The following is a 27232-nucleotide window of genomic DNA, read 5'->3' as shown; positions in this document are numbered from 1 at the left end:
CCAAAACAACTATCACTGTGCAACCTCAAATTGCCATCGTGTGGTTGAATTTCGCCCAAAAACAGTGGCAGTCTGGAATTGCCCGGTAAAGTCCTGCACTTAATCTCGCTGAAGTCAGTTGGATTCACCTCTGGGTTGCACTGGGTTTTTCATGCCATTATTTAGAGAGGGGGAGATATTTGTGGAAAGAAAAAAGAAGATTTCACACCCCTTTACCGTGCATGCTTTACCCAAGTATCTGTTTTGCACTCCTGACTCTTCCCTGATGGGGGTGGAAGGCCTAAAAAGAAAGGAAAGGAAATGGCAGCACCACCTTCTCATACAACCCACCTTAGGTCAGGTCATGACCCAGCAGATGAAGACCAATAACTTAAGCTCTGTCCACGATGCTCCAGGATGCTCCTGGCAGTAATTAATACAGCTTGCAACTCATTAGTGCATTTTCCAAGATAGATCTTGCCCTCCATGGTGACCTCTGATCTTAGCTCATGGCAGATGACAATTTGGTCCCACTTTTTGCATTAACCTTATAAAGTGTGGTGTTCCCCATTCAGCATCATGATTTGCATATCCTTATAAAATCTACAAGAGCAGCAGTCAAAATCACACTCGGGGAATTTGAGCACCAAGCATAGCTGTCAACCGTCCCTTATTTGGCGGGAAAGTCCCTTATCCCAGTGCCATGTCTTGCTGCTGTCCCTTAATGATGATGTCCCTTAAATTTCCCGGGTTTCAAAGGAAGCAGCTCCTCTCCATCCCTCCCTGCCAGCCAGGGAGGAGGGAGGCTCCAACTGTGTTGCTTGGCTGTGTTGCTCACCCAATAAGGAGTCTAAGAACGACTGGGGGGTGGAGCTTGCATGCCTTGGGCCGATCAAATTGGCTGCGTTGCCTGGGGACTCACCTTTGCTCGGTGCTTCCCAGCGGAGAGGTGATGGTGGTTTCCCTTGTGGCATCCCCTTTGCCGGGTTGCTGCGCTGTGGGAACCACCGCTTGAGGCTTCATTTGGCTGCTGGCTGGGCTTTCTACCTTTGGCTTGGAGAGGCTCAGAAGTTGAACATACCTGTGCTGGGAAAATCCCTTATTTTGGCTGCTGATCCCTTATTTTCGAGGCTGCTAGTCCCTTATTTTCAAATCTGTAAGTTGACAGCTATGGCACCAAGCCAGAATAGTAGGCTCAAAAACCCAGCGTGGTTAAGAGATTATTGTCTGTGTTCACGTGAACAGATACATAGCCAACTCTAGCTAAAGAGCTTCAGGGGAGTGGGGGCGGAACCTGATATGGTAGAAGAGAAAGACAGTCTTGCATACTATGTATCAGTTTTCCCCCAACCTGGCGCATTCCACATGTTTTGGACCACAGTTCCCAGCCAGCTTTCTAAACATGTATGTTTGTCTAAACCAGAATTTCCCAAACTTTGGTCTCCAGCTCCCATCATCCCTAGCTAGAAGGACCAATGGCCATGGAGGATGGGAATTGTAGTCCAAAAACAACTGGAGATCCAAGTTTGAGAGACACAGCTCTAAACAAAAATGTTTTTAACAGGCGCCAAAAAGAATACAGCGAAGGCACCAGTCTCGGGTCAATAGGCAGGGAGTTCCGAAGTATACACGCTGCCATACTAAATGGCCAGTTCCTTACAAATGCGGAACACATATTATCTGGCCCTGTAGCGATGCCAGTTCCGCCGATCTAATCAGTTGATTTGGCATATATGGGGTAAGGCGATCTCACAGGAGAACTAGTTGCCCAGCTTGTCCTTGAAGAAAACATCCTGAAGCTATGGGATTTCGCCCTTTCAGAAAACATGATCCGCTACACAGGCAGCCCAGACAGCTTGCGCTCCCGGACGCCCATGATCACACCCGACCTGGAGAGTGGAGTCAAGATGTGGCATCTGGTCAAGAACCACGAGCATGGAGATCAGAAGGAGGGCGACCGAGGGAGCAAGATGGTGTCAGAGATCTACCTGACCAGGCTGCTAGCCACCAAGGTATGGAAGGGTTGTGGGGATTGGGGAATAATTTGGTGGAGAAGGCTTTGGAGGACAGAAGGTACCAGTACTCTTGGGATCTTAGAATCATAGAATCTGGAAGTCCAGCCCCCTGCAATGCAGGAATATTTTGTCCAACGTAGGGCTCGAACCCTTGTCTTGGCAGGTAAGAGATGAGAGGATGATTTTGTAGCTGGGTTTACCTCTTCATCTGAAGTGTTTCCTGCTGTTCAGAAGGTACCCAGACTTCACCCCTTTAAATGCAACAGTTAATATTCACAAGCACTGCAAATATATCTAAAGTCTATGCATATATTCTAGTACCTATGGTTGCCAGTCTTCATATTCCATTTGCAGACATTTTCATAATGCAGAGTTGGGCCTGGTGCCAGAAGACAGGTCCCTCTAGACCACATCCTTGGGGATCCTGCCCTCGTCCATTCTGTGGACATCACCAAGCTAGTGTAGATGTCGCTGGAAAAATGTAAAGCAATCTAGCCTGCCACACCTCCAGAAGGGTGGGGATTCCAGAGTTCTGGCGTTGCTTATAGGGCAAGGTGAATGTCAGTCACAAATCATTTGGGCCTTCTGAAAGGAAAGCGTCAACATGGCTTTTGAGAAGAGTCTTAGCAACCAGGGAGACTTATTTAAATATGTCTACTATTTTTTAAAAAAATAGCATATTTACAGACCCTCCAACTGTCCCTATTTTCTCGGGACGTCCCTGATTTAGAGAAGCTGTCCCGGTTTCTGTTTTTGAATGTCCTACTTTTCCTTAGGATGTCCCTTTTTTCATTGGAGAGGTGTTTCAGGGCATGTATTTAAATGTTTTAGTGAAAGTGCTAAAATCCTGCGATTTTAGCAAGAATACTTGTAGCAAGAAGTTGGAAATGTGAAACAACACCAAAAATAACAGATTGGCAAGTACTTATGATAGAGTATCTCCAACTAGCAAAGCTGACGGGAAAAGTCTGGGGAGCCTTAAATCAGAAAGTATATGGAGAATGGAAAATATTTAAGGAATATATAAGATTATACTGTAAAAATGATACCATCCTAGCAGAACTGGAATGATACTTGTGTACAATTAATGAATGAAATAAACATCCTAGCAGAACATATGAAAAAAGATATAAAATTAAACTGTGTGATAAAATCATGACAAGAGAAAAAGTATAATGAGAACAATTGGAAGTTTCATACAGAAAACTTTGTTGGATAAGACATCATGATGTATAAACATTTGGTCTTTCTTTATCATTTCTCTTTTCCTTTTTTAAAATTTGTCTTCTTAAATCTTTTCTTGCCTTTTTTGTTGTGATGAATCTTCCCCCCCCCTGTTTTTGTACTTAATTCTGTTATACTTACCTCCGTTGTGTGATTGTATTTTAAAACAATAAAGATTTATATAAAGAAAGAAAGAGCTAAAATCCAGGCAAAGAATGGATATGTCAACGGCGTCGGGCAAATGTACTCCGGTTCTGGAAAGCTCCCCGAGTCATTTCTTTTTCTTTCTTTCTATATATATATATATATATATATATATATATATATATATATATATATAATTTTATTAGTATTTTCCACACAACAGCAACAAGACGAAAAATACCGAGAAACAACAATACACAAAAACCAACATTCGAAAAACTAAAAAAGCAACAACAACTAAAAAAAACCCCAACGAATCCATATCTTACAAGTTACTAATATAGGTTTTTTTTAGTGTTTATATTATTAACCCCCTGAGTCATTTCACTGTGTGCTGCACAGACTTCCCTTCTTCCAGGAGTCTCTGTGACCCTGAACAAGCTGAAATCTGCCTGAGGAACACCCTCAAAATGCATCCTGTTGTCTGGAGCGCAATAACCATTCTCTCCCTCCTCTAATGTTTTTGGGGGGGTGATCAGGAGGAGCATTTAGCGGAGGAGGAGAGAGATGGAGAGAGTTCTCCAGCGGACTGGTTGACAGGGGAAACAGCCTCTCTGCCGAGGTGCTGGCCTGTACGAAGGTGCAGGCAGGCGAACGAGCCGGCGGTGAGCACTCAATCTGTCACCGCGCTCAGCGTTTCATGGGAGATGATTTGCCTGACAGCTCTATAACTCTCTGCAGTTGACTTTCAGCCCGAGAATGCCACGGACGGTGCTTTAACACTTGATGCCTTCCGTGTGGCAACACCTCCTTGTCGCTCAGCGCCGGCACTTTGTTATTTACACAGAATTGGTTTTGCCGACAACTTCGCAGCGCTGCGCGGAAGCAGGGCTGGCAGAAGGGGCTCCCCAGCAGTGCTGCGTTAGGAAAGGAAAACGGATCGTCGTGAGGCAAGCTTAGGGGTGGAGGTTAGGGGGTGGTAGGGTCTAAATTTTGCATCAAGAGGAGCAGGCGGGTGAAGGAAGATGAACTCAGCCTACTTGCAGACATCCCAGGACACACCAAATAAATTAGTTCTTCTCATGCATAGTTAAACATAACCATTCTGGCTAGTAGCCATTGAATTTGCTTAACCCTCCCATTCCTAAGGAAGTCAGATTATCCTCCACCAGGGCCAGGGCCTTCTCAGTGATGGCTCCAACCTGGTGGGATGCTCTGTCCCATGAGACCAGGGCCCTGCAGGATTAAACTTCCTTCTGCAGGGCTTGTAAATCAGAGCCTGGCTTTCAGTTTGAACTTAGCCTGATCTTTTATTCCCCTTCCTTCCCTTCCCCTCCCCTTTTTATGAAGATTACCCACTCTGGGATCCCACAGCTAATTCTCCCCTGGTCTCCTCGCTGGCCCAAAGAGGACTAATTTAGCCAGCTAGCCCTGGTGATCATCTAATGTTTATTGGATGGATTTCCACCCTAAATTGATTTTTGAATTCTGATTTATTGTTATTCACATTTTAAATAGTTTATGCTGTTCTTTGTTGCATCAACTAAGTGTTTTAAATTTGTTGTTAGCCACCCTGAGCCCGGTTTTCTGAATTGGGAAGGGCGGGGTATAAATAAAAAATTACTACTACTATTATTATTATTCCCTTACCTCATAAGCAAACGGGGCAAACGGGTAATAAATGGATCTTGCTGTCCCCATCACCTCTAATTTGACTCTCAAAATGAGACCCTTGTTATCTGGACAACATGCAAATTTATGTAAACTTACTACAGCAAAAAGTGAATGGTGAATGGTGGAATTCCCTCCCGTCATATGTCAAGGAGATAAGTAACCCTACAACGTTTAGAAGATATCTGAAGGCAGCCCCCTATAGGGAGGTTTTTTTTTAAAAAAAATGTGTAATGTTTTATTATGTTTTTATCTATGATGGAAGCCACCCAGAGTGGCTGGGGCAACCCAGTCAGATGGAAATAATAATAATAATAATAATAATAATAATAATAATAATAATGTTGTTGTTGTTTAGTTGTTTAGTCGTGTCCGACTCTTCGTGACCCCATGGACCAGAGCACGCCAGGCACTTCTGTCTTCCACTGCCTCCCGCAGTTTGGTCAGACTCATGTTGGTAGCTTCGAGAACACTGTCCAACCATCTCGTCCTCTGCCGTCCCCTTCTCCTTGTGCCCTCAATCTTTCCCATCATCAGGGTCTTTTCCAGGGAGTCTTCTCATGAGGTGGCCAAAGTTTTGGAGCCTCAGCTTCAGGATCTGTCCTTCCAGTGAGCACTCAGGGCTGATTTCCTTCAGAATGGAGATGTTTGATCTTCTTGCAGTCCATGGGACTCTCAAGAGTCTCCTCCAGCACCAGAATTCAAAAGCATCATATGTGGCTAGAATTGTCAACTCTTTAAAGGCTTTGTTCTGGCTTATTATTATTAATAATATTATATTATATTATATATATTATATTATATTATATTATATTATATTATATTTATTATATTAATAATAATGATTTAGCCACATACGGGGCAAAGACTTTAATAAACCTTCATGGACAAGAAAGGGACCCAGTTTTGAAAAACACACACACAAACACAAACACAAACAAACAGCCTACAGTGTGTACTACTCACCCAATTGTCTAGCTCAGCTGGTTAGTGTGTAGTGCTGATAATGTCAAGGTTGAAAGTTTGATCCCTGTAAGGGACACCTGCAGATTCCTGCATTGCAAGGGTTGGACTAGATGATCGTCGTGGTCCCTTCCAACTCTACAACTCTAATCTTCCTAGATCATTTCAGCGGTTTGGGAGATGTGTAGCAAGAATCAGTTCCACAGGCTGGAATGCTGCTCAACGGGGAATCTGACAACTTTGGCAGTTGTGCATTCTGGAGTGAAAACACTTTGTGACAGTAGAAGTGATGTCATAGACCTAGCCTAATCACACATTGGTTTAGAAGCCTTTTGTCCTCCAGTGATGGACCTGCTTACCACCCGTAACACCACACTGAGAGCCAGTGTGGTGTAGTGGTTAAGAGCGGCGGACTCGTAATCCGGGGAACCAGGTTCGCTTCCCTGCTCCTCCACATGCAGCTGCTGGGTGACCTTGGGCCAGTCACACTTCTCTGAAGTCTCTCAGCCCCACTCACCTCACAGAGTGTTTGTTGCGGGGGAGGAAGGGAAAGGAGAATGTTAGCCGCTTTGAGACTCCTTAAGGGGAGTGATAAAGTGGGATATCAAATCCAAACTCTTCTTCTACTCTTCTTCTTCCTCCTTTTGCTCTCCTCCTACCAGGGCACTTTACAGAAGTTTGTGGATGACCTCTTTGAGACCATCTTCAGCACAGCGCATCGTGGGAGTGCCCTGCCCCTGGCCATCAAATACATGTTCGACTTCTTGGACGAGCAAGCAGACAAGCACAACATCCATGATCCTCACGTGCGGCACACTTGGAAAAGCAACTGGTGAGTGCAACATCATCATAGAACCATAGGGTGGGAATGGACCCCAATGGTCATCTATTCCAACCCCTTGCAATGCAGGGGTCAGAGCTAAACTCTAACAGCTGGGCCATCCAACCTCTGCTCCAAAGCCTCAAATGAAGGAGAACCATCTATTCCACTGTTGAACAGTTCTTATCATCAAAAAGCTCTTCCTAATCTTTAGTCAGAATCTTCTTCCCTGTAACTTAAATCCACTGGTTCAGGTCCTACCCTCCAGAGCAGGAGAAAACAAGCTTGTTCCCTCTTCCATGTGACAGCCCTTGAGATATCTGAAGATGGCTACTCTTGTCTCCTCTCAGTCTCCTTTTCTCCAGGCTAAACATCCCCAACTCCTTCAACCGTTCCTCATCAGCCTTGGTTTCCAGACCCTTGCTCATCTTGGTTGCCCTCCTCTGCACACCTTCCAGCTTGTCAATATCCTTCTTAAATTGTGCCACCCAGTACTGAACACAGTCTTTTCAGGTGGTGAAATATACTCAGAGTTGAGAGTGGATTTCATGCTCTTTATTCAGCTCATAGTGGTGAGGAGGAATGGAAGTTCCCCCAGAATGTCTGCTTTATATACATTATTTACACAATGGGCCCCACGTGATTGGCTAATTCCGGTGTTCACCTGTAGGCCAATCAGGTTGCAGATTCACTTCCACCTGGAGCTGGATTGGGTGGCTCCTGTGGACCAATCAGACTGCTGCATTCTGGACCCTATTGTTCTAGGACCAATCAGACTGCTGCCTTTTGGATTCTATTCAACTCAGTACATAACAGGTGGGGTCTGACCAAGGCAGAATAGAATGGTACTATCACTTCCCTTGATCTGGACACAAGACTTCCCCACCACTCCATATACATGCCCCACTCCCTCCCTAAAGAACAAGTTGGTTGAATGCCACCCAAGAAACCCCCTCAGTTGTTGTTTTTTAAATGTGATATGCAAAGGGACTTGGTTAGCACCATGAAGGGTGTCTGATGGAGCCCACAGTTGCCTCTTTGGGGACCCCAGCTCTAGGCTGCTGCTATATTGCGTGGTGAGCCCCCCCCCAGTGGAAATAATGACACAATTATTAAGGTTAATGGGCTTTAAGGTTAAAGGCCACAACTTTACTGGTTACAGGTGATGAGCGGTATTGGCTTAGGCATTGGTCCTAACCAACTATATCCAACTTCAGCCCATCTACTTGAAGTCCAGGAAGGGTTAACCACCAGTAGGGGGAGTCCTGCTGATGCACATCAACGAGGAACTCCCCCAGAGTCACCGATTGGGGGCATGCCTTAGGCCCTCAGCTCCCCAGGCTTTGGACAGGGCCATGCCCCCTGGAATCCTTTATCGCACTACCCTTCAATATGCGGGGCAGGCGATGGCGCTACCTCCCCTCTTCCATCTAGAGAACAATCCCAATGTCTAGCCACCAATGCCAAGAAAGTTGTGATGATTTGCTATGAGGTAGGCGAAAACAAAGTGGCTGGTGCCAATTTGCCAAGTGGATAAACTCCTACCAGGCCCCTCAACGGCGACCAACCAAGGTCCATAGCAAGCTCAAGGAACGGAAACCTTATAGGGCAGGAGGGTAGGAAAAACCAGAACAGCTGGCAGGCAGCAAAGAGAGAGATCCCCAGCCGCGTCCTGCCTTAAATAGGGCAGGCCATGCCCCTAGAGCCAGCCGATTGGCTGGCCAGGGTGTGACACGGCCAGGAATCCCCCCAATTGCATGGGGGCCTTGAAGCCCGCAACCCCACCTCCTCTGTAGGGCAGAAGTGGCTTTCCATGGAATAGGAGCCACACGCAAAGATGAGCGGAGAGGGAGGCTCCCTTTCTCACTGTGCCAGTCTGCTAGGAAGTGTCGCAACTTTCTCTGCAAGAATCCGAAAGACACTGGCACGTCTTGAGATGCAGGCGAGTGAGCCAGAGGTGCTCTGAAGCATCTCCTCCATGCTGACTGGCAGGCTGTCGGCATTGCACACACACAAATAAATAAATAAACAGAGAAACTCCAGGCAACCAAAGAAGCTTTCAGCTAATGAAACATTAGCATATTATTAACATCATCTGTGGCACTAATCTAAGTCTGATTGAAGCCACTCAGACTAAATGAGCAGGAGGTTTATTTAAGGGGGGCGGGGGGGGGAGAGAAGAAGGTGGGTAGAAGGGGGGGCTTGAGAAACGAGGGGGAAAATGATCTCTTCTCAGTCAGATTCAAATGACTCCAAGTTGGCTTCCCTTGGCTTCATTATTCCAAGCCACTACTCTACATATCTACTGCTACCAGATGCTGGGAAAAGTCCCTCGACTCAAGGAAGATTCGGTAATAAGTCGGGATTCATGTGCAATCGACAGAAATAGCCAGGATTTTGTTAGGGAAAGAATCGTGTTATCTGGCAGTTCATGGATCATGTATCAAACACGGATCTTACATATGGAGGACGTGGGTCCTTTGAAGGTAGCTGGACAGGTTTGGAACAGGAAGAAATTTTGAAGCAGTCATCACCCCTGTTTAGCTTCAAATGGGGTGCATTGACTACAAGGCTGGCAAAGGAGCAGCGCCATTGTTCTTGTTATGTAATTCAATATTACTCTGATATAATTATCATCAGCATCTCGTTTCATGGCAGCTCAGGGCTGCATACATGGGGATTATCCCATTACAGCCAGACAACGAGCTGTTTTAGCATTTGAATGCGCATCTAAATGCACATTTCTAAACGTGCTTCCTCAAAATATGGGCTTTCAATGCATTTTTATACTTGCTTGCTTGCTGCTGAGCTAAGAACTTGCAACAAAATGTTCTGTAGGTGTGAAGTCTGGCAGGCAACTGTTCATCCAAAAAGTGTCCTAGCTGGCATCTGTTGGAAGTGTGCACCATTGGAGGGCAAAGTCAAGGCATTAGAGTTAGAGCGTTTGCTATGACTGCAGAGATCCCTACAGGAGAAACATGTTTTCTTGCAGCTGGGGCAGATGAGTGCCCCAGAAAGTGCCCAGTTCTTCTTTCTGTGCTCCGTCCAGAGGTCATATGTTCTCTGATCACTGCTATGGATGCATGACCTGACTGCCTGTCTCCAGACACTGTGGTCATTTGCAAGGATTCCCACATAGCAGGGTTGATGTTGTATTGCAATTTTCAATTTACTCATGCAGTATTCCCCATGTCAGCTCACTGGTGCACTCTGCCAGTCGTGCACAAGTGGCTTCCATGCCACAGAGCACCTTGGACCAGGTGAGGCTGACTGGAACTATTGGGAATTGTGGTCCAGAGCATTTGGAGAATACCAGAATGGTGAAATCTGGGCATAATACCTCTTAAAGAATTTCACTAGCTGACAGTCCATTTCTGGGCTAACTAAAAATGCTGGTGTTGATCATCTTCAAAGCCTTGAATGGCTTGTGAAGGAGCATCTTTCAGACCAGCCAAGGAGACTTTGCTTAACAGCCCACCATTAATATCCATCAGGTTGGTGCCAATGGGATGCGGGTGGCGCTGTGGGTTAAACCACAGAGCCTAGGACTTGCCAATCAGAAGGTTGGCAGTTCAAATTCCCATGACAGGGTGGGCTCCCGTTGCTCTGTCCCTTCTCCTGCCAACCTAGCAGTTAGAAAGCACGTCAAAGTGCAAGTAGATAAATAGGTACCACTCTGGCGGGAAGGTAAACAGCATTTCCGTGTGCTGCTCTGGTTCGCCAGAAGCGGCTTAGTCATGCTGGCCACATCACCCGGAAGCTGTACGCCGGCTCCCTTGGCCAGTAAAGCGAGATGATCACCGCAATCCCAGAGTCGGTCACGAATGGACCTAATGGTCAGGGGTCCCTTTACCTTGGTGAAGTGAATGAGGTCACAATGCAAGTGAATGAGATCATCAGGAGACTTTCAAGTGTGGTTCTGGTAGATTAACATAAGGTTCGTCTACACCTTCACTTCTCCTGTGCTAGAAAGCATGGGTCCATGAGGTTTTCCTCTTGACCTGGGCTTTCTGGGCGTGGATCTGAGCAGTTTTCCCCTTGCCCCACTCCTTCCCCAAGGAAAACTCTTGGGAACAAGTGGGGAACATCAGGGCAAGAGGAACTGTGGATAAGCTTCAAGTCAGAGAATAAGGAGAATAATCAGAGTCTAGATACCTCTATCCTCTGAAGGAATTCAGATTTTATGCCAGCAGTTTAAGCTGCAACAGTTGTTTGCAAGAAGTTTGCATTTCTAATTAAAGCAAAAGGTTGCAATTCCGTTGGCTGAAGACTTTTTGTTAACACTCAAAAGTGTTTTACAAGGTGAACCTATACAGCTGGAAGTAAGCGAATTCCTCTTCCTTCCCTCCTTCCTTCCCTCTTTCTTTCCTGAAGCTTGCCGCTAAGGTTTTGGGTGAACATGATCAAGAACCCACAGTTTGTCTTCGACATCCACAAGAACAGCATCACCGACGCTTGCCTCTCGGTGGTAGCACAAACCTTCATGGACTCCTGTTCGACCTCAGAGCACCGTTTGGGCAAGGATTCCCCCTCGAATAAGCTCCTCTACGCCAAGGATATCCCCAGCTACAAGAACTGGGTGGAAAGGTATGTCCCACCCTTTCTTGCAACACTAGAACTCAGCGCTGTCCGGTCATAGAATTGTAGATCTGGAAGAGACCCCCCCCCCAAGGTCATCTAGTCCAACGCCCTGCTATGTAAAGGGTTAGTAATAGGTTCAGTTAGAAGAATATATGTTTCTGCATAAATTAATTTTTGGAATTCAGTGAGGTCAAATGTGATGTTGATCATTGGCTAAGATGGTTTCTGAAGGACATGACAATTGTTTGTTTGTACCCTGCCCACCTGACTGGGTTGCCCCAGTTGATGGTGATGTTATAAATTTACAGACAATAACAATAATAACAACAACAACTTCATCAACAACAACATCCACATCAAAAATAAAAAAAATCCTAAGCACGATGTTAAACACAAAATGACAAACTGAAAATGGTCTTATTACTACAGACTTGACTTCCTGACCACTCCTTACTTCAGATAATCTTCATTAGTTTACTGCATTACACAATACATTTGATCAAAATTTAATTACGATTAAACTATCTTATCTCTCACTGTGAACTTAGAACTGCTATTAAAGTTACTCAAATGCTGCGACAGAATTTAAACTTGGATAATTATTTTTCAAGTATATTTTAAAGGCTTCCCATTCTGAAATAAATGCTTGTTTTGATTTGTTCCTTATTCTTTCAGACAGGCTATCTATTTCCGCATATTCCCCTAATTTTGAAGTCCATCCTTTCCTTGAGGGTACTTTATCGCTCTTCCAATTTGCCGCTATAAGACCTCTCACAGCCACAGTGGCATATAAAAAAAATATCCTTTTGCCTTTTTGGGACTATCCAAGATGTAATTCCCAAAAGGAAGGCGTCTGGTGGTGTTTTTTTAAGAGAACTTTTAACATTTTTTCCAACTCTGAGCGAATCTCCTCCCAGAATGTCTCAATTTCCTTACACTGCCACCACATGTGGTACTGGGTACCTGGTTTTTCTTTACATCGCCAACAATTGCGGGGTCTACTTCATGTCATACATAGTTAAGCTACATACCCTGCAGGTGTCCCATTTTAACTGGGACATCCTGGATCACAGAAGCCAATTCTGGCTTCTGTTTGGATCCCAGACTGCCCCGCTTTTTGGTCCAGACCAAGAAGACCAGACCAAAAGATGCTCACTCTGGAGTGAGTCAGCAGAGCCACGCCAGAGTTCTGGTGTGACCCTGCCATCGACATGCCCCTCCTGACATTTTGATCTTGGGGGGTGAAAATGTTGGAAGGTATGAAACGGTGACAGCCACCAACCCAGATGGCTTTAAAAGAGGATTAGACAAATTCATAGAGGAGAGGACTATTGAGTACAACAGTCCCAGTCCCAGGAAATCACAGGAAGGGAAAGTGATCTGTTGCTGTCAGCCGAGAGTTTCGCCTCGCTCCCCTTTCAGCAAAGCCCTCCCCTTACATATCAGAAGTAGTGGATAGAGCATATGTACACATCAGCTGGCACCTACCCACAGCAAATTTGCGGGGCAGAGCGAAACGCTATAATAGCATTGTACGATTTCATTGCGCAGTAATAATACTTTTGAGTCTTTGGTGTGCTCCAGATAAGTTATCTTGGTAATCCTTGCAAAAGCCCCAAATGTCATCGGACGGTATCATTTATTATCCCCCATGCTGTGGAGGAGGGGCTAAGCCTGAGAGGGTACTTAAGTCCATCTAGTGGGTTCATGCCTGAGATTAGGTGGAATTGAATGAAGGATTTCCTAGCTCACAGCTCCCGCTCTTAGCAGATGCAATGGTGTGGTGCCCTGTGCTTAAGGAGAGGGAAGAGAAATGGGCATCTGTCAGCTTCGCCTCACTTCTGCCACTAGCTTTGCTTCAGAAATGGAAGGAAGGGGCTAAGGGACACTCAGGCCCTCCTTCTCCTGTCCTGCCAGGGCTCCCAGCACAGGAGGCAAGGGCCAGCTTAGTCTCCTCAACCAAAGTGATCCTGGGGCTGGACCGACTCCATGATGAGGAAAAGCTATGTCAGGGAAAGGTCTGAATCAGAGGATTGGGGGTTGCATTCTTAGGCAGATCAGCTCCTCTTTGAAGAGGAGGGGGAAGATCCCCCCCCCCGTTCCCAGCAGTTTCAGGAGTAGAGAGAGACCCAGACACTGAGCAGCTTCGACAGGAGTTGCCTAGTTATGAGGTAATGGAAAGAGAAACAGAAGGGAGGGAACAGCCAGCAGAGATGCCATTAGAGAGTGTGGGGGACCCTCCCTCCCCAAGAACTAGGAGGTCTGTCCATATTAGAGAACATAGAATGCAGAGAGGAGGCGGAACTTCCTGTTGGCACCCAGTATGTTGCTGGAGACGGAAGGGGGAGGGTTTAGAGTAGCTAACTCTAAATGTGGAGAGATGCCGATTTTTGCTTGCAACCAGATGACTGAATCCACAAGACTATAAAATATAAACTGCTTGTTAATTCTTGTATGTGTGGTGTAGTGGTTAAGAGTGATAGACTCGTAATCTGGTGAACCGGGTTCGCTTCCCCACTCCACATGCAGTTGCTGGGTGACCTTGGGCCAGTCACACTTCTTTGAAGTCTCTCAGCCCCACTCACCTCACAGAGTGTTTGTTGTGGGGGAGGAAGGGAAAGGAGGATGTTAGCTGCTTTGAGACTCCTTCGGGTAGTGATAAAGTGGGATATTAAATCCAAATTCAAGTTTCCGAAGGGAGGGGAGGACAAGGATTTCCCTAGCAAAACATAGACCCCTCCCACCCAAAACCCCCCCTCCCTATCTTAGATAGGTTTGTTAAGGACAATTATTTGCTCTTGTGAAACGACAAAAAATCTGTGACATACTTTCGGTTCTAGGTAACCCCTGCAGAAGTAACAAATGTGGTTTGCCTTTGTTCAGGTGAATGTAGCCTGAGTTTGCAAACTCAGCTGTGAACCACTTCTGCCTCTTTCCCTTATGCTTGTTTCCCTCTCGTACTTAAGAAGAAGAAGAAAAACTTGGGTGCTGTATGAAAACTAGGCCATAATTAAGCAAGGTAGCTCCAGAGAGGCCCCTTGGTTGCTAAGAAACTGCCTTTGCAGAAACCGAGGTCTCCGGCCGCTCCTAAAAATAATTATCTGGTCAAATCGGAACCCAGCGGGGCTGCTGGGCTGAGAAGAATTGCCTTTAATATTGACTACAACATGGAAGTCTTTAGCTGCCCTTGGGCCTCTTCCCACCGGCAAATGAGTTTGCCTGCGCCCAGGAAAGGAGCAGGCAGCACTTTCTGCACACAGGAGAGAAATTGAGAATTTGTATTGTAACGGACAAAGGTAGCAGTGCAGCGCCTGCTACTTAACCTGCGAGGGCCTCCCCCCTTGGGCAGTGGTTGTGCCAGCAAAATCAGGGACAAAAGAGGCTGGTGGAGCCTAATAGGCTTGCATTTTTCTTTTGAAAAACTGCAGCGAAATGTAAAGTGCATTCTAACGAGATAGGAATGCTCAGCAGCAGCAACAGCAACACATCTTAAGTATTTCTCTAGTTCTATATTCTGGGGCAAAACTTCAGGCACATTCCTTTCAGCATGGCAACGAAAGCCATAAGTAGGTCATATGGTTGCTTTGCTGTGCTTATTTAAATCAGACATGGGGGACCTTTTTTCAGGTTCCCTGTGTTCCCATTTGGGCAACCTTCTGAGCCGCAGACCAGTGGCAGGTGACGCCAGAGGCAAAGGGGGTGGAGAAATTAATGCAAAACTTGCCTCTGCAGTTGGCCAGTTTCTACATACATTCACACACAGCCTGCTCCATCCAAATGAGCAAGAGGCATTTTTCAGGGCTCAATCCAGACAAAATAAACAGGGAAGGGATCCAATGAAGTTATTTTTCTCTTTGACATCTGGTGGGAGGGCGTTCCACAGGGCGGGTGCCACTACCAAGAAGGCCCTCTCCCTGTAACTTGGCTTCTCGCAGTGAGGGAACCGCCAGAAGACCCTCAGCGCTGGACCTCCATGTCCGGGCAGAACGATGGAGGTGGAGACGCTCCTTCAGGTATACTGGACCGAGGCTGTTTAGGGCTTTAAAGGTCAGCACCATCACTTTGAATTGTGCTCGGAAACATACTGGGAGCCAGTGTAGGTCTTTCAAGATCGGTGTTATGTGGTCTTCAATGAGGAGTACGAAGAGAGTCCTGTGAGCTAGATATAGCAGCTTGGGGGTTGAGCTTCCTCCTCCTGGTTTGAATATTTTGGTTTGTATTCAACCAGGTTCTACTCAGAGCAGACTCTGGATGTACCAAAGTTAGTCATGTCCTGCAACTTCAATAGGTCTAGCCTGAGAAGGACTAGCACTAGCTGCAACCTTTCATCTCTGGATATGTGACTGAAAGCTCTTGTTCTTTGGGGCAGGGTGAGGCCCAAGGAGATACCATGTGCAGTATGGCCCACCCACTAGAGAATCTTCTGCTATTCTATTTTATGCAACAAACAATCTTAGTAGTTGTGACTGCTTTATATTGTATGTGTGGTGGTTGATGATTTTTATGGTTATTGCTGTTTTTCCTTTTGTTGAAACAAAATAAAAAAGTCCTTCCAGTAGCACCTTAGAGACCAACTAAGTTAGTTCTTGGTATGAGCTTTCATGTGCATGCACAGATACACTGAAACAGAAGTCACCAGGCCCTTATATATAGTGAGAGGGTGGGGAGGGGTATTACTCAGAAGGGTAGTAGGAGATGGGTGATTGGCTGATAGGTGTGGTAAACATGTTGACTACTGTTAACGACTGCAATTGGTCTTACAGGAAACAGCAAGGGGTGAGATGGCTAAAAATAGCTATATCATGTATAATGAGATAAGAATCCAATGTCTCTATTCAGACCAGGTTTCTCCATGGTTTTAAGTTTGGTAATAAGTTGCAATTCAGCAACTTCTTTTTCCAGTCTATTTCTGAAATTCTTTTGTAATAAGACAGCTACTTTGAGATCTTGTATAGAATGTCCTGGGAGATTGAAGTGTTCTCCTACTGGTTTCTCTGTCTTGTGATTCCTGATATCAGATTTATGTCCATTTATCCTTTGGCGTAGGGTTTGGCCTTTTTGTCCAATATAGAGAGCTGAAGGGCACTGTTGGCATTTGATGGCATACACATTGTTAGAAGATGAGTAATTAAATAGTCCTGAGATGGTATGTTTGATGTTGTTGGGGCCAGTGATGGTGTTGTCTGGGTGCATGTGGCAGCAAAGTTGGCATCAAGATTTATTGCAGCTTCTGGTACCAGTGTCCATATTAAGTCTGGTTGTTGTATTATTGTGGGTGAGGAGTTTTTTAAGATTGGGTGGCTGTAAGCAATTAAAGGTCTTCCTCCCTTCCTTTTGTTATTTTTCTGAATGATGCCATGGCCTATGGCTAGCGCAATAAAAGTCGATGGTGATGATGATGATGATGATGATGATGAGTATCGCCCACCCCTTGCTTTCTTCCCGCAGTGGGGAGAGTGGCATGCAGTTGCCCAAGACTTACTGGTTTGAGATTTCTCCTCTGGAAATAGTGAGCGAACAGGCACTAAAACAGGGATGGGACCTTTTTTGCAGCATAATTCCCTCCATGGGCAACCTTCTGGAGGTGGACACCCATGCCAATGATGGGTGGAGCCATTACCACAATTCAAGGATACATTTTGACCAGACAAAGCACTTGAAGGAAAGGATTGGGGCCAGTGGGGAGGGTGGCCTGTGACAAACAGGGTGTGATGGCCTGGGACTTGGACTCAGACTCGGAACCAGAGGAGTCTCAGTCTGCACCGGATCCTTTGCCTCAGGCATCATCTGAACCAAGACAGACCTGGTCCTGAAGAGTTCCAGTCTGCACAGGTTCCCCTGCAACAAACACCAGCTGGGCTGAGTCAGGGGCCTGAGCCTGCCCTGGCTCCAGATGTGGGGATTACCTTGTTGCCTCCAGCTGGGTCATCGCTTACAGCTGCTCCACTACCAGTTGGGTCAGGGGAGGCTGAGGCGGCCCCTGGGTCTAGTAACCCACCGACGTCTCCCGAGCTACAGAGAGAAGGAGAGACCTGAGTACTCGCAGGAGGAGTACTCACCTTCAGGCAAAACAGGGAGGTGAGTCGCCGGGGGATCAGGATCGGCTGCTACCCCGACAAAGATAAAGGCTGTCGGACCCCGCCCCAGGTTGCGGGAGCAACATTGCTGTATGCTAGATCCTGCCTGAGATCCTGTACCTGTCCTTGCCTGGTTTCCTGCCTCATGTCCTGCTTTGGCCCTGTCGGGCTGACTCCTAGCGGATCCTCTAGATTCTGGTCCGGTCCTGGACCCCGTTTCAGGGGTTACCCCTGGGCCCAGCTCAAAGGGTTTGGCTTGGGGAGAGTCCTGATGACCAAGAGTAAGAGGGCTGCATTTGGCCTGGAGATGTGCCACCTGCCCTTTTAAAAAAAGATTTCAAGAATGTATGAAGTGGCCCATCTTCTCCAACATCCTGTACTCAGAGGGGCCAAACAGATACCTCTGGGAAGCCCACAAACAGGAACCCCTTGCAGATGACTTCATTGCCTAGAGACAGGCAGTCAAGTCGTGCATCCACAGTAGTGGCCAAAGGAGGAATAACGGCTGGCAGGACCACAGAGAGAAGAAATGCCATGGTGCATGTGCAGCAGCAAAACCAGACCCCTTCGTCTGCCCCAACATGTCTCTCCCATATTGGTCTCCACAGGCACAGCAGGTGCTATAACTCTCCAACAGTTTGACCGCCCCTCGAGGTGTACTCTTCCATTGTCTCCCAAGACAGACAGATGCCAGCAAACAATAGGAAGCTATCTTAGACCAAGTCAGACCATTGGTCCATGTGGCTCAGTGCTGTCCATATTGACTGTGGCTCTTGAAGGTTTCAGACAGCATTCTTTCAATGCTCAGTGGGTGGGTGTCCTCCCATTAAGTTAAGGTCCTTCCTTCCAAAGGCAAGTTTGTATGGGATAATGTAAAACTTAGGCATCTTAAGGGACATGGGAGCTGATTGCCCACATGCTAAACTTTTGTGCCACCCCAGACACAACTTTGTAACTGCAGACATTCTACGGAGGTGAAGGATACCTTCGGCCATCTTTTATTCATCGCGTCTCTTGGCGCTTGAGGTCCCTTCCTCTGTCTCTGAAGTGAGATCAGAGGAGCCAAGATCCAAGGCTGACCTCGGCTCTTTGGTTTCAGAGAAGGACAGCGCAAATTAGCCCTGGAGCCACCGGACTGGACCCTTTTCTTCTTCCTCTCCTTTTGAAGCCCCCTTTGGTGTCAAAGCCTCCTCTTTGGAGTTGGCAAATCCTGTGACTTTGGCAGCGTTTGATGAGCTATCCCAGAGCCCTAGGGAAGAGCAGATCTTCCAAGAGGGACCGGCTTGTTAACATGCAGCGGTGTGGCAGAGCTGAGAGAGAAGGGGCCGCGGCTGACCTTTGGTTCCTCTCCATGCTGCCAAATCCGCAACACTACTTAGAACTTGATCAGTGCAGCTTAATTGCATTTGTCACAAGCAATAAAGCATTTCCATGCAACAAGGAACAGTGTGAAAGGAAGGTATGCAAGGAAGGGAGAGTGAAGCCAGAATGTTAAGCTGTCACTCATATTTTTTGGAAACAGAGAGAGGCACCACAAGCCTGGGAAATGGAGGTGATGTGATCGCTTGTGCCCAGTTCCATGTACACGCTGAGGACCTAATTATAAATGATGCCAGCTGCTTTACCTACAATCATGTCACTGATTTTAAAAAATACTTAATTACAGGTGTAAGGTAAAGGGAACCCTGACCATTAGGTCCAGTCGTGACCAACTCTGGGGTTCTGGCGCTCATCTCGCTTTATTGGCCAAAGGAGCTGGCGTACAGCTTCCGGGTCATGTGACCAGCATGACTAAGCCGCTTCTGGCGAACCAGAGCAGTGCACGGAAACGCCGTTTACCTTCCCACCAGAGCAGTACCTATTTATCTACTTGCACTTTGATGTGCTTTTGAACTGCTAGCTTGGCAGGAGCAGGGACTGAGCAATGGGAGCTCACCCCGTTATGGAGATTTGAACCACTGACCTTCCGATCAGCAAGTCCTAGGCTCTGTGGTTTTAACCCACAGCGCCACCCACACCCCTAATCACAGGTGTAGGGATTATTCCTTTCATTGGGACTATCAGCACATGGGAAAGAGAGGTTGAGATCCTCCCTCTGTATTGCGATCTTGACAAAAATCACCCCTGCACTTCCATTCAGCTTAGGCAGGAAAGCTCCCATTGGCCCCATGGGAGCTTTTCTTCTTGTAAAGTCCAAATGTAGCACGGAATCTAAAGAGGCATAAATCCCATCTTCCAAACTCTCTTACCCACTATGTAATGAGCATCTTGAGAGTCGTCCCCATATTCCAGAGAAGACACCTGAGCTCCAGAAAGGATTACTAACATTTGCTGTTGCGGATACATTGTGTCATGGTCCGGTTCATGGGCGATCGAAGTCCCGACTGGGGACATCGGGACTGGGGGCAAGATGGCGGGGTGGGAGCAGGAGCGGGAGTCCAGAAACCAGGAGTCAGGAAGCCAAGAGTCCGAGGGTCAGAGAGCCAGGAGTCAAGAAGCCCAAGGGCCTGAGGGTCAGGAACAAAGGGTCATGAAGTCAAGGGTCTGAGGATCAAGAAGCAAGGAGTCACGAAGTCAAGGGTCTGAGGATCAAGAAGCAAGGAGTCAAAAAGTCAAGGGTCTGAGGATCAAGAAGCAAGGAGTCACGAAGTCAAGGGTCTGAGGATCAAGAAGCAAGGAGTCACAAAGTCAAGGGTCTGAGGATCAAGAAGCAAGGAGTCACGAAGTCAAGGGTCTGAGGATCAAGAAGCAAGGAGTCACGAAGTCAGGAGTCCGAGGATCAAGAAGCAAGGAGTCACGAAGTCAGGGGTCCAAGGATCAAGAAGCAAGGAGTCACGAAGGCAGGGGTCTGAGGATCAAGAAGCAAGGAGGCAAAAAGTCAGGGGTCCGAGGATCAAGAAGCAAGGAGTCACGAAGTCAGGGGTCCGAGGATCAAGAAGCAAGGAGTCACGAAGTCAGGGGTCCAAGGATCAAGAAGCAAGGAGTCACAAAGTCAGGGGTCTGAGGATCAAGAAGCAAGGAGTCACGAAGTCAGGGGTCCGAGGATCAAGAAGCAAGGAGTCAAGAAGTCAGGGGTCTGAGGATCAAGAAGCAAGGAGTCAAGAAGTCAGGGGTCTGAGGATCAAGAAGCAAGGAGTCACGAAGTCAAGGGTCTGAGGATCAAGAAGCAAGGAGTCACAAAGTCAAGGGTCTGAGGATCAAGAAGCAAGGAGTCACAAAGTCAAGGGTCTGAGGATCAAGAAGCAAGGAGTCACAAAGTCAAGGGTCTGAGGATCAAGAAGCAAGGAGTCACAAAGTCAAGGGTCTGAGGATCAAGAAGCAAGGAGTCACGAAGTCAAGGGTCTGAGGATCAAGAAGCAAGGAGTCACGAAGTCAGGAGTCCGAGGATCAAGAAGCAAGGAGTCAAGAAGTCAGGGGTCCAAGGATCAAGAAGCAAGGAGTCACGAAGGCAGGGGTCTGAGGATCAAGAAGCAAGGAGTCACGAAGGCAGGGGTCTGAGGATCAAGAAGCAAGGAGTCACGAAGTCAACAGGAGCACTACCACCATGCAAATATATAAGGAGAGGTGTAGAAATGAGTGCCCAATTGCATGTTGGACTTAAAAGTGGCTCCTGGGACTGAAAAAAGTTGACGATACCAGGTGTAAAGGTCAAGGACCCCTGGACGGTTAAGTCCAGTCAAAGGCGACTATGGGGTTGCAGTGCTCATCTCACTTTCAGGCTGAGGGAGCCGGTGTTTGCCCACAGACAGCTTTCCGGGTCATGTGGCCAGCAGGACTAAACCGCTTCTGGTACATGGAGGACTGTGACAAGTGCCAGAGCGCACGGAAACACCGTTTACCTTCCTGCCGCAGTGGTACCTATTTATCTACTTGCAGTGGAATGCTTTCAAACTGCTAGGTTGGCAGGATCAGGGACTGAGCTCACCCCATCGCGGGGATTCGAACCGCTGACCTTCTGATCAGCAAGCCCAAGAGGCTTAGTGGTTTAAACCACAGCGCCACCTGTGTCCCACATCTACCTGCTGTAGATAATATTGAGTTAACTGGACCAATGTCCTGACTTAATATGAGGTGGCATATTTCTTTGTTTCATTCTTTCAGATTAGAGTTTGTGCAATCTAAGATATAAGATTTTAAAAATTTATTTATAATAAAAAATGCGCCTGCTACTTTCCGGGCAGTGATTTACAGCTGTAACGATAATGTCAAAACGCAACTGCAAATAACTTTGAAAAATACAAAGTAAGCAAAAACAAGGAAGCAATTGTCTATGTCTTACCAGAAGAAAAAAAATGTTGAAAAATGCTTTGAAGGAAAAGTATATGTGAGATGAGATGCATGAACAGATTGTGATGGGCCAGAGAAGAAGGGGCAAGGATTTATCTCAGGAAAGGTGGAGGACAGAGGGGACATTGGGCAGAGGGAAACATCGAGTTAGGGAGAAAAGGGGAATCTGTTCTGAGAGTGTATATAAAGCAATATAAAGTGAGATGCTTACACTTCCATATGAAGAGGGAAGAAAGGAACAGTTCTAATATCCCATATTTGGCAAGAGAAACATCTGCTTTGGGAACAAGTATGCATCAGTCCTTCTGAAAATGTCCTGGTCTTGCCTACTGACGGACAATGCATGAGTCTCTCTCTCTCTCTCTCTCTCTCTCTCTGCAAGAGGCAGATTCTTTCTTCCATGCCTCTAACATCAGTTACCTTGATCCTGGGAATACATGTGACTTCCATTTTATCTGAAGCCAGGCCCGTCTGTTGGGGAATATTTAATTACTCCAATTAGCCACTGCCATTCGTTTGACTTGAACCTTAGTTTCTTCTCTCTGAAGTTAGACCAATCTGGCTTGATAGAGATATGGGTGCGAGGGAACACACCTTCGGTTGGAATAGCTGGCATCACTTAGGTAGTTTGGCACCCTCCCTCGTCCTCTTTTTCCACTTGCATGCCAACTGGTGGATAATAATAAGAATATTATTTATACCCCACCCATCTGGCTGGGTTTCCCCAGCCACTCTGGGCGGTTTCCAACTGAATATTAAAAACAACACAGCATCAGACATCTAAAACTTCCCTAAACAGGGCCGCCTTCAGTTGTCTTTTAAAAGTAAAATAGTTGTTTATTGCCTTGATATCTGGTGGGAGGGTGTTCCACAGTGCAGGTGCCACCACCGAGAAGGCCCTCTGCCTGGTTCCCTGTAACCTCACTTCTCACAGCGAGGGAACTGCCAGAAGGCCCTCGGCGCTGGACCTCCGTGTCTGGGCTGAACGATGGGGGTGGAGACACTCCTTCAGATATTCTGGACTGAGGCTGTTTAGGGCTATCAAGGTCATTGTGCTACGAAATGTACATTGAATTGTGCTACGAAATGTACTGGGAGCCAATGAAGATCTTTCAAGACCAGTGTTATGTGATCTCGGCAGCCACTCCCAATCACCAGTCTAGCTGCCACATTCTGGATTAATTGCAGTTTCCGAGTCACCTTCAAAGGTAGCCCCACATAGAGCACATTGCAGTAGTCCAATCCCACCTTGGCAAACCTTTGAGCTACATCATGGCGAAAGGGGAAGACCCCTGGCCTCTGGCCTACTGCCTCCCATGAGCCCCTGATGCCAAAGGAAGGTCCACACCTGAGCAGAGGGAGGCGGTTGCATAATTATGTCTTCCCCTTAATTGCGTCTGCTGCCTGCAACACATGGACTCATTACAAGCTTTTCATACGTTAAATTATTATTAATGAGCAGGCATTCTGAGCACCGACAGCACATTAAAGTCACCCCACAGGACAATGAGCTCCATGCCACAGCAAAAAGCGAAACCACCCTAGAAGACTGCAGAGCTGAAATGAGACAATCACTAATGCAGTTGCTCTTTTGCTTTTTGACGAACTGACAAATGACTGTCTGCTACTTCTTCTTTGGCATTCACTCATAGCTGAGTAAGATTGTCTTCCATGAACACAATCTTAACAGAGAGTCCGTAATTGACTGTGGAGGCCAATTCTGGATCCACACATCCTTCCACAGTGGGAACATTGGTTTCTGGGCAGGAGTTGATCATGGTGTGGATTGGCCAAGTGTGCCTTCCTCTTAGCACGTTTCTCCCTTTCGTCCTGAGTTCGAGCATCTTCAAAGCCCATGAGACCTTTGGTAAAGGCTTTTCTCCAACTAGAGCGCTCACAGGCCATTGTTTTCCAGTTGTTGGTGTTTATACTACATTTTTTAAGATTTGCTATAAGAGAGTCTTTAAACCTCTTTTGTAGACCACCAGCATTACGCTTTCCATTTTTAAGTTCGGAATAGAGTAGTTGCTTTGGAAGACGATCATCAGGCATCCACACAACATGACCAGTCCAACGAAGTTGATGTTGAAGAATCATTGCTTCAACACTGGTGATCTTTGCTTCTTCCAGTACACTGATATTAGTTCGCCTGTCTTAAAATGACTGTGGAGAGCATAGGAGCCAACTCCTAGGGGCTGTGGGGCCTTTGGCCCCCAAAATAAAATATTTGAGGGGGCCAGGTCCCCACAAAGTTGATGGGCATTCCCATTCAAATGGTGCGTGCATGCTGCCGGGGTTCTGGCCAGCAGGCAGGGCAGGCATCCAGGCAAAACGACATATATACGTTCTAGCCCATTACTCTCTTCTGTGTGCTGTTTGGGAGATCCATCAATCTTCTTCCCCAACGCGCTGCTGTGACTCATGTCTCCAAGACGTGAGCAGACATTGACTAAGCAGAGTCAACAACAACAGCAGAGCTAGGCTGGAGGTGTGAGTACTAATCTCCTTTATTTATGTAGAAAACAGGACAAAGGAAAACATGGCTCTCTCTCTCTCTTCTTCCTTGGAGAGAAGGGAATACGAAAGAACAACAGAATGGAACAGCGCAAAAAAAAACTTTCACTCCCATTATTTCCAACAGTGTTAGAATGTAAATACAGACATGTGATGAAACAATCACATGATCAATTGTGCAGGGCGGAGCCTGGAATGTCTGCTGAAAAAAACAGCATCCCATTATGCATCAGAACTTCATGGTATTATTAATGGTCTTCCCCCATTTTTAGGAAGTAGGGGATTTCCCCTTCCCCTTCCCCTTCCTTTGTATGCAATTGCAGTGATACAGTTATCCAAGTCATTGTGGTGGTGATGATGATGGTGATTATACCCCACCTTTTCCCCTGACAGGGACTCAAGGTGGGTTACAGTTCAAAATAAGAACAGCTAAAACATTTTTTTTTAAAAAACTATCGTTACAAATACTTGGAAGAGTCTGCAGCAGAGATAAGTCGAGAATCAGAGGCAGAAGCAGGTGAGGGAGAAGAGGGAGATTAATGGCAGAGATGTGTCTGGATTGTGAAGGGTCTCCCGCTCCTGCTGGGACAACTCCCCTCCCCTTCTGACTTCCAGCACCAGGAGAGGGATGAAGCGGGAGGAGCAAAGGCAGGTCCACAGGTGCAGTCTTCAATTGCTTGGAAGGAGGCCTGGAGAGGAGGCAACATAGATAACCAGGGGGAAGTGGGGACATTTAGTCTCGGTGACTGATTTCGTGGAGTAAGATGTGCAGTGAATGAGCTGCTGTGATCGTTAGATGCAAAACTCAATAGGATTGTGTCCTTGCTAATCAAGAGTTAACTCCAACTTTGACTGTGTGATTTACTGTGACAGATTTGAACCCAGATCCAAATCTCAAAGTGGACAGGTGTCAAAGCAGCAGGAAGAGGAGAGAAAAGGCCTTTGAGAAAAGAGGGGTAGACTGTCTTGCCAGATTGGTGCATGCTCTGGTTATCTCCCGTTTGGACTACTGCAATGCGCTCTATGTGGGGCTACCTTTGAAGGTTACCTGGAAACTGCAATTAATCCAGAATGCGGCAGCTAGACTGGTAACTGGGAGTGGCTGCCAAGACCACATAACACTGGTCCTGAGAGATCTGCATTCGTTCCCAGTACGTTTCCAAGCACAATTCAAAGTGTTGGTGCTGACCTTTAAAACACAAAACAGCCTCGGTCCTGTATACCTGAAGGAGCATCTCCACCCCCATCATTCAGCCCGGACACTGAGATCCAGCACCGAGGGTCTTCTGGTGGTTCCCTCCCTGCACGAAGTGAGGTTACAGGGAACCAGGCAGAGGGCCTTCTCGGTAGTGGCGCCCGCCCTGTGGAACGCCCTCCCTCCAGATGTGAAGGAAATAAGCAGCTATCTTATCTTTAAAAGACATCTGAAGGCAGCCCTGTTTAGGGAAGTTTTTAATATTTAATGCTATGCTATGTTGTTTTTAACACTCGATTGGGAGCCACCCAGAGTGGCTGGGGAAACTCAGCCAGATGGGCGGGGTATAAATCACAAATTATTATTATTATTATTATTATTATTATTATTATTATTGACACAGAACTTCAGGGTTCCATTGGATTGTTTGCTGCCTCCTTCAGGATGCTGGCGTATTACACGCAAGTGCGCAGAACGGCACATGCGCCAACCGAATCTGCTGGAGGTCTTTGACTGCAGCTTACCAGGCCTTCAAGAGCCAGAGAGAAGCAGGGAGAGTCAATTAGACAAAAGCAGACACTGGATCTGTCAGATCCACCAACACTTTCCCTAACCCCTCCTTCTCTTGAAGATGGGTGACAGGTCTGGCGTAATAGAGGTGTCTCCGCTCCTCCGACGGGGAACAGGCACCAAGAGCCATAGCTCTGCAAATTAAACTGTCATTCCGTTCCCGCACAACGTTCAAACCTGATATCTGGAGTGCTTCACAAGTGCTGCCTCTGTCTGGCTGTCACCCAGCCACACAGGAGCACCTGGGCTGTGACAGGGGAAGAGGCAAGACGAGAACGGGGAGCCAAGCTGACGGGGGGGTGCCAGAGTCTGACATAGAATCACAGAACTGTAGAGTTACAAGGGACCCCAAAGGTCATCTGGTCCGACCCCCTGCAGTACAGGAGTCCCATCTAAGATGCAGCACACCTCTGCGAGGGCTCACTGCAGGCACCTTTAAATGGCTCATAGCCTGGGCTCTGAATCACTACTTTTTTGCACAGGATGTCAAGGATGGATTCAGTAATAAAGGAAGCAGATCTCTGTTGGCAGTGAACTCTTGATTCATACAACTCTTCCTAGTGGCCTCAGTAACTCTTCCCAGTAGATCTTGCCCCATGCAGAAATTCCCAAAATGGTTTAAAGCCCTAAACAGCCTCGGTCCAGTAGACCTGAAGGTGTGTCTCCACCCCCATCATTCTGCCCGGACACTGAGGTCCAGCACCGAGGGCCTTCTGGGGGTTCCCTCATTGTGAGAAGCAAAGCTACAGAGAACCAGGCGGAGGGCCTTCTTGGTAGTGGCGCCCGCCCTGTGGAATGCCCTCCCATCAGATGTCAAAGAGAAAAACAACTACCTGACATTTAGAAGACATCTGAAGGCAGCCCTGTTCAGGGAAGTTTTTAATGTGTGACATTTTAATGTATTTTTAATTTTTGTTGGAAGCCGCCCAGAGTGGCTCCTCCTCTCCCGGATTTTTCCGAAGCAATCTCAGACTGTGTCTGCGAATCTCTGACCTCTGTTCTGCTCTACTCATTACTCTGCAAGTTCACAGAGACTAGCGGGGAGGGGGAGACTTCCTAGATTATTCAGCAGCTCCTTGACCGCCCCCTCTGCTTCAGCCTCAGAGTCTGTACTCTGCCTGTCACAGACTCTTCCTGCTCACTAAACCCTGTTGCCCTTTCCGTATCCTGCCCCAATTCCCAGTCTTCTCCC

General features: G+C 46.9%; 1 protein-coding gene across 3 annotated transcripts in view; it reads left to right on the top strand.

Moving 5' to 3' along the window:
- Positions 1 to 27232, top strand: part of PLXNA4 (plexin A4) — a 567107-nt gene that overhangs the window by 532473 nt on the left and 7402 nt on the right. For all 3 annotated transcript variants that reach the window (XM_081926700.1, XM_081926701.1, XM_081926702.1), the window contains 3 exons: positions 1801 to 1991; positions 6659 to 6828; positions 11191 to 11403. In XM_081926700.1, coding sequence (XP_081782826.1) covers positions 1801 to 1991; positions 6659 to 6828; positions 11191 to 11403 — 574 coding nt within the window. The remainder of the gene's footprint in view (positions 1 to 1800; positions 1992 to 6658; positions 6829 to 11190; positions 11404 to 27232) is intronic.

This window comes from Podarcis melisellensis, assembly GCF_964234715.1.
Source record: "Podarcis melisellensis genome assembly, chromosome: 10".
NCBI classification, from domain to species: Eukaryota; Metazoa; Chordata; class Lepidosauria; order Squamata; family Lacertidae; genus Podarcis; species Podarcis melisellensis.
This window is presented reverse-complemented; position numbering and strand designations above follow the sequence as displayed.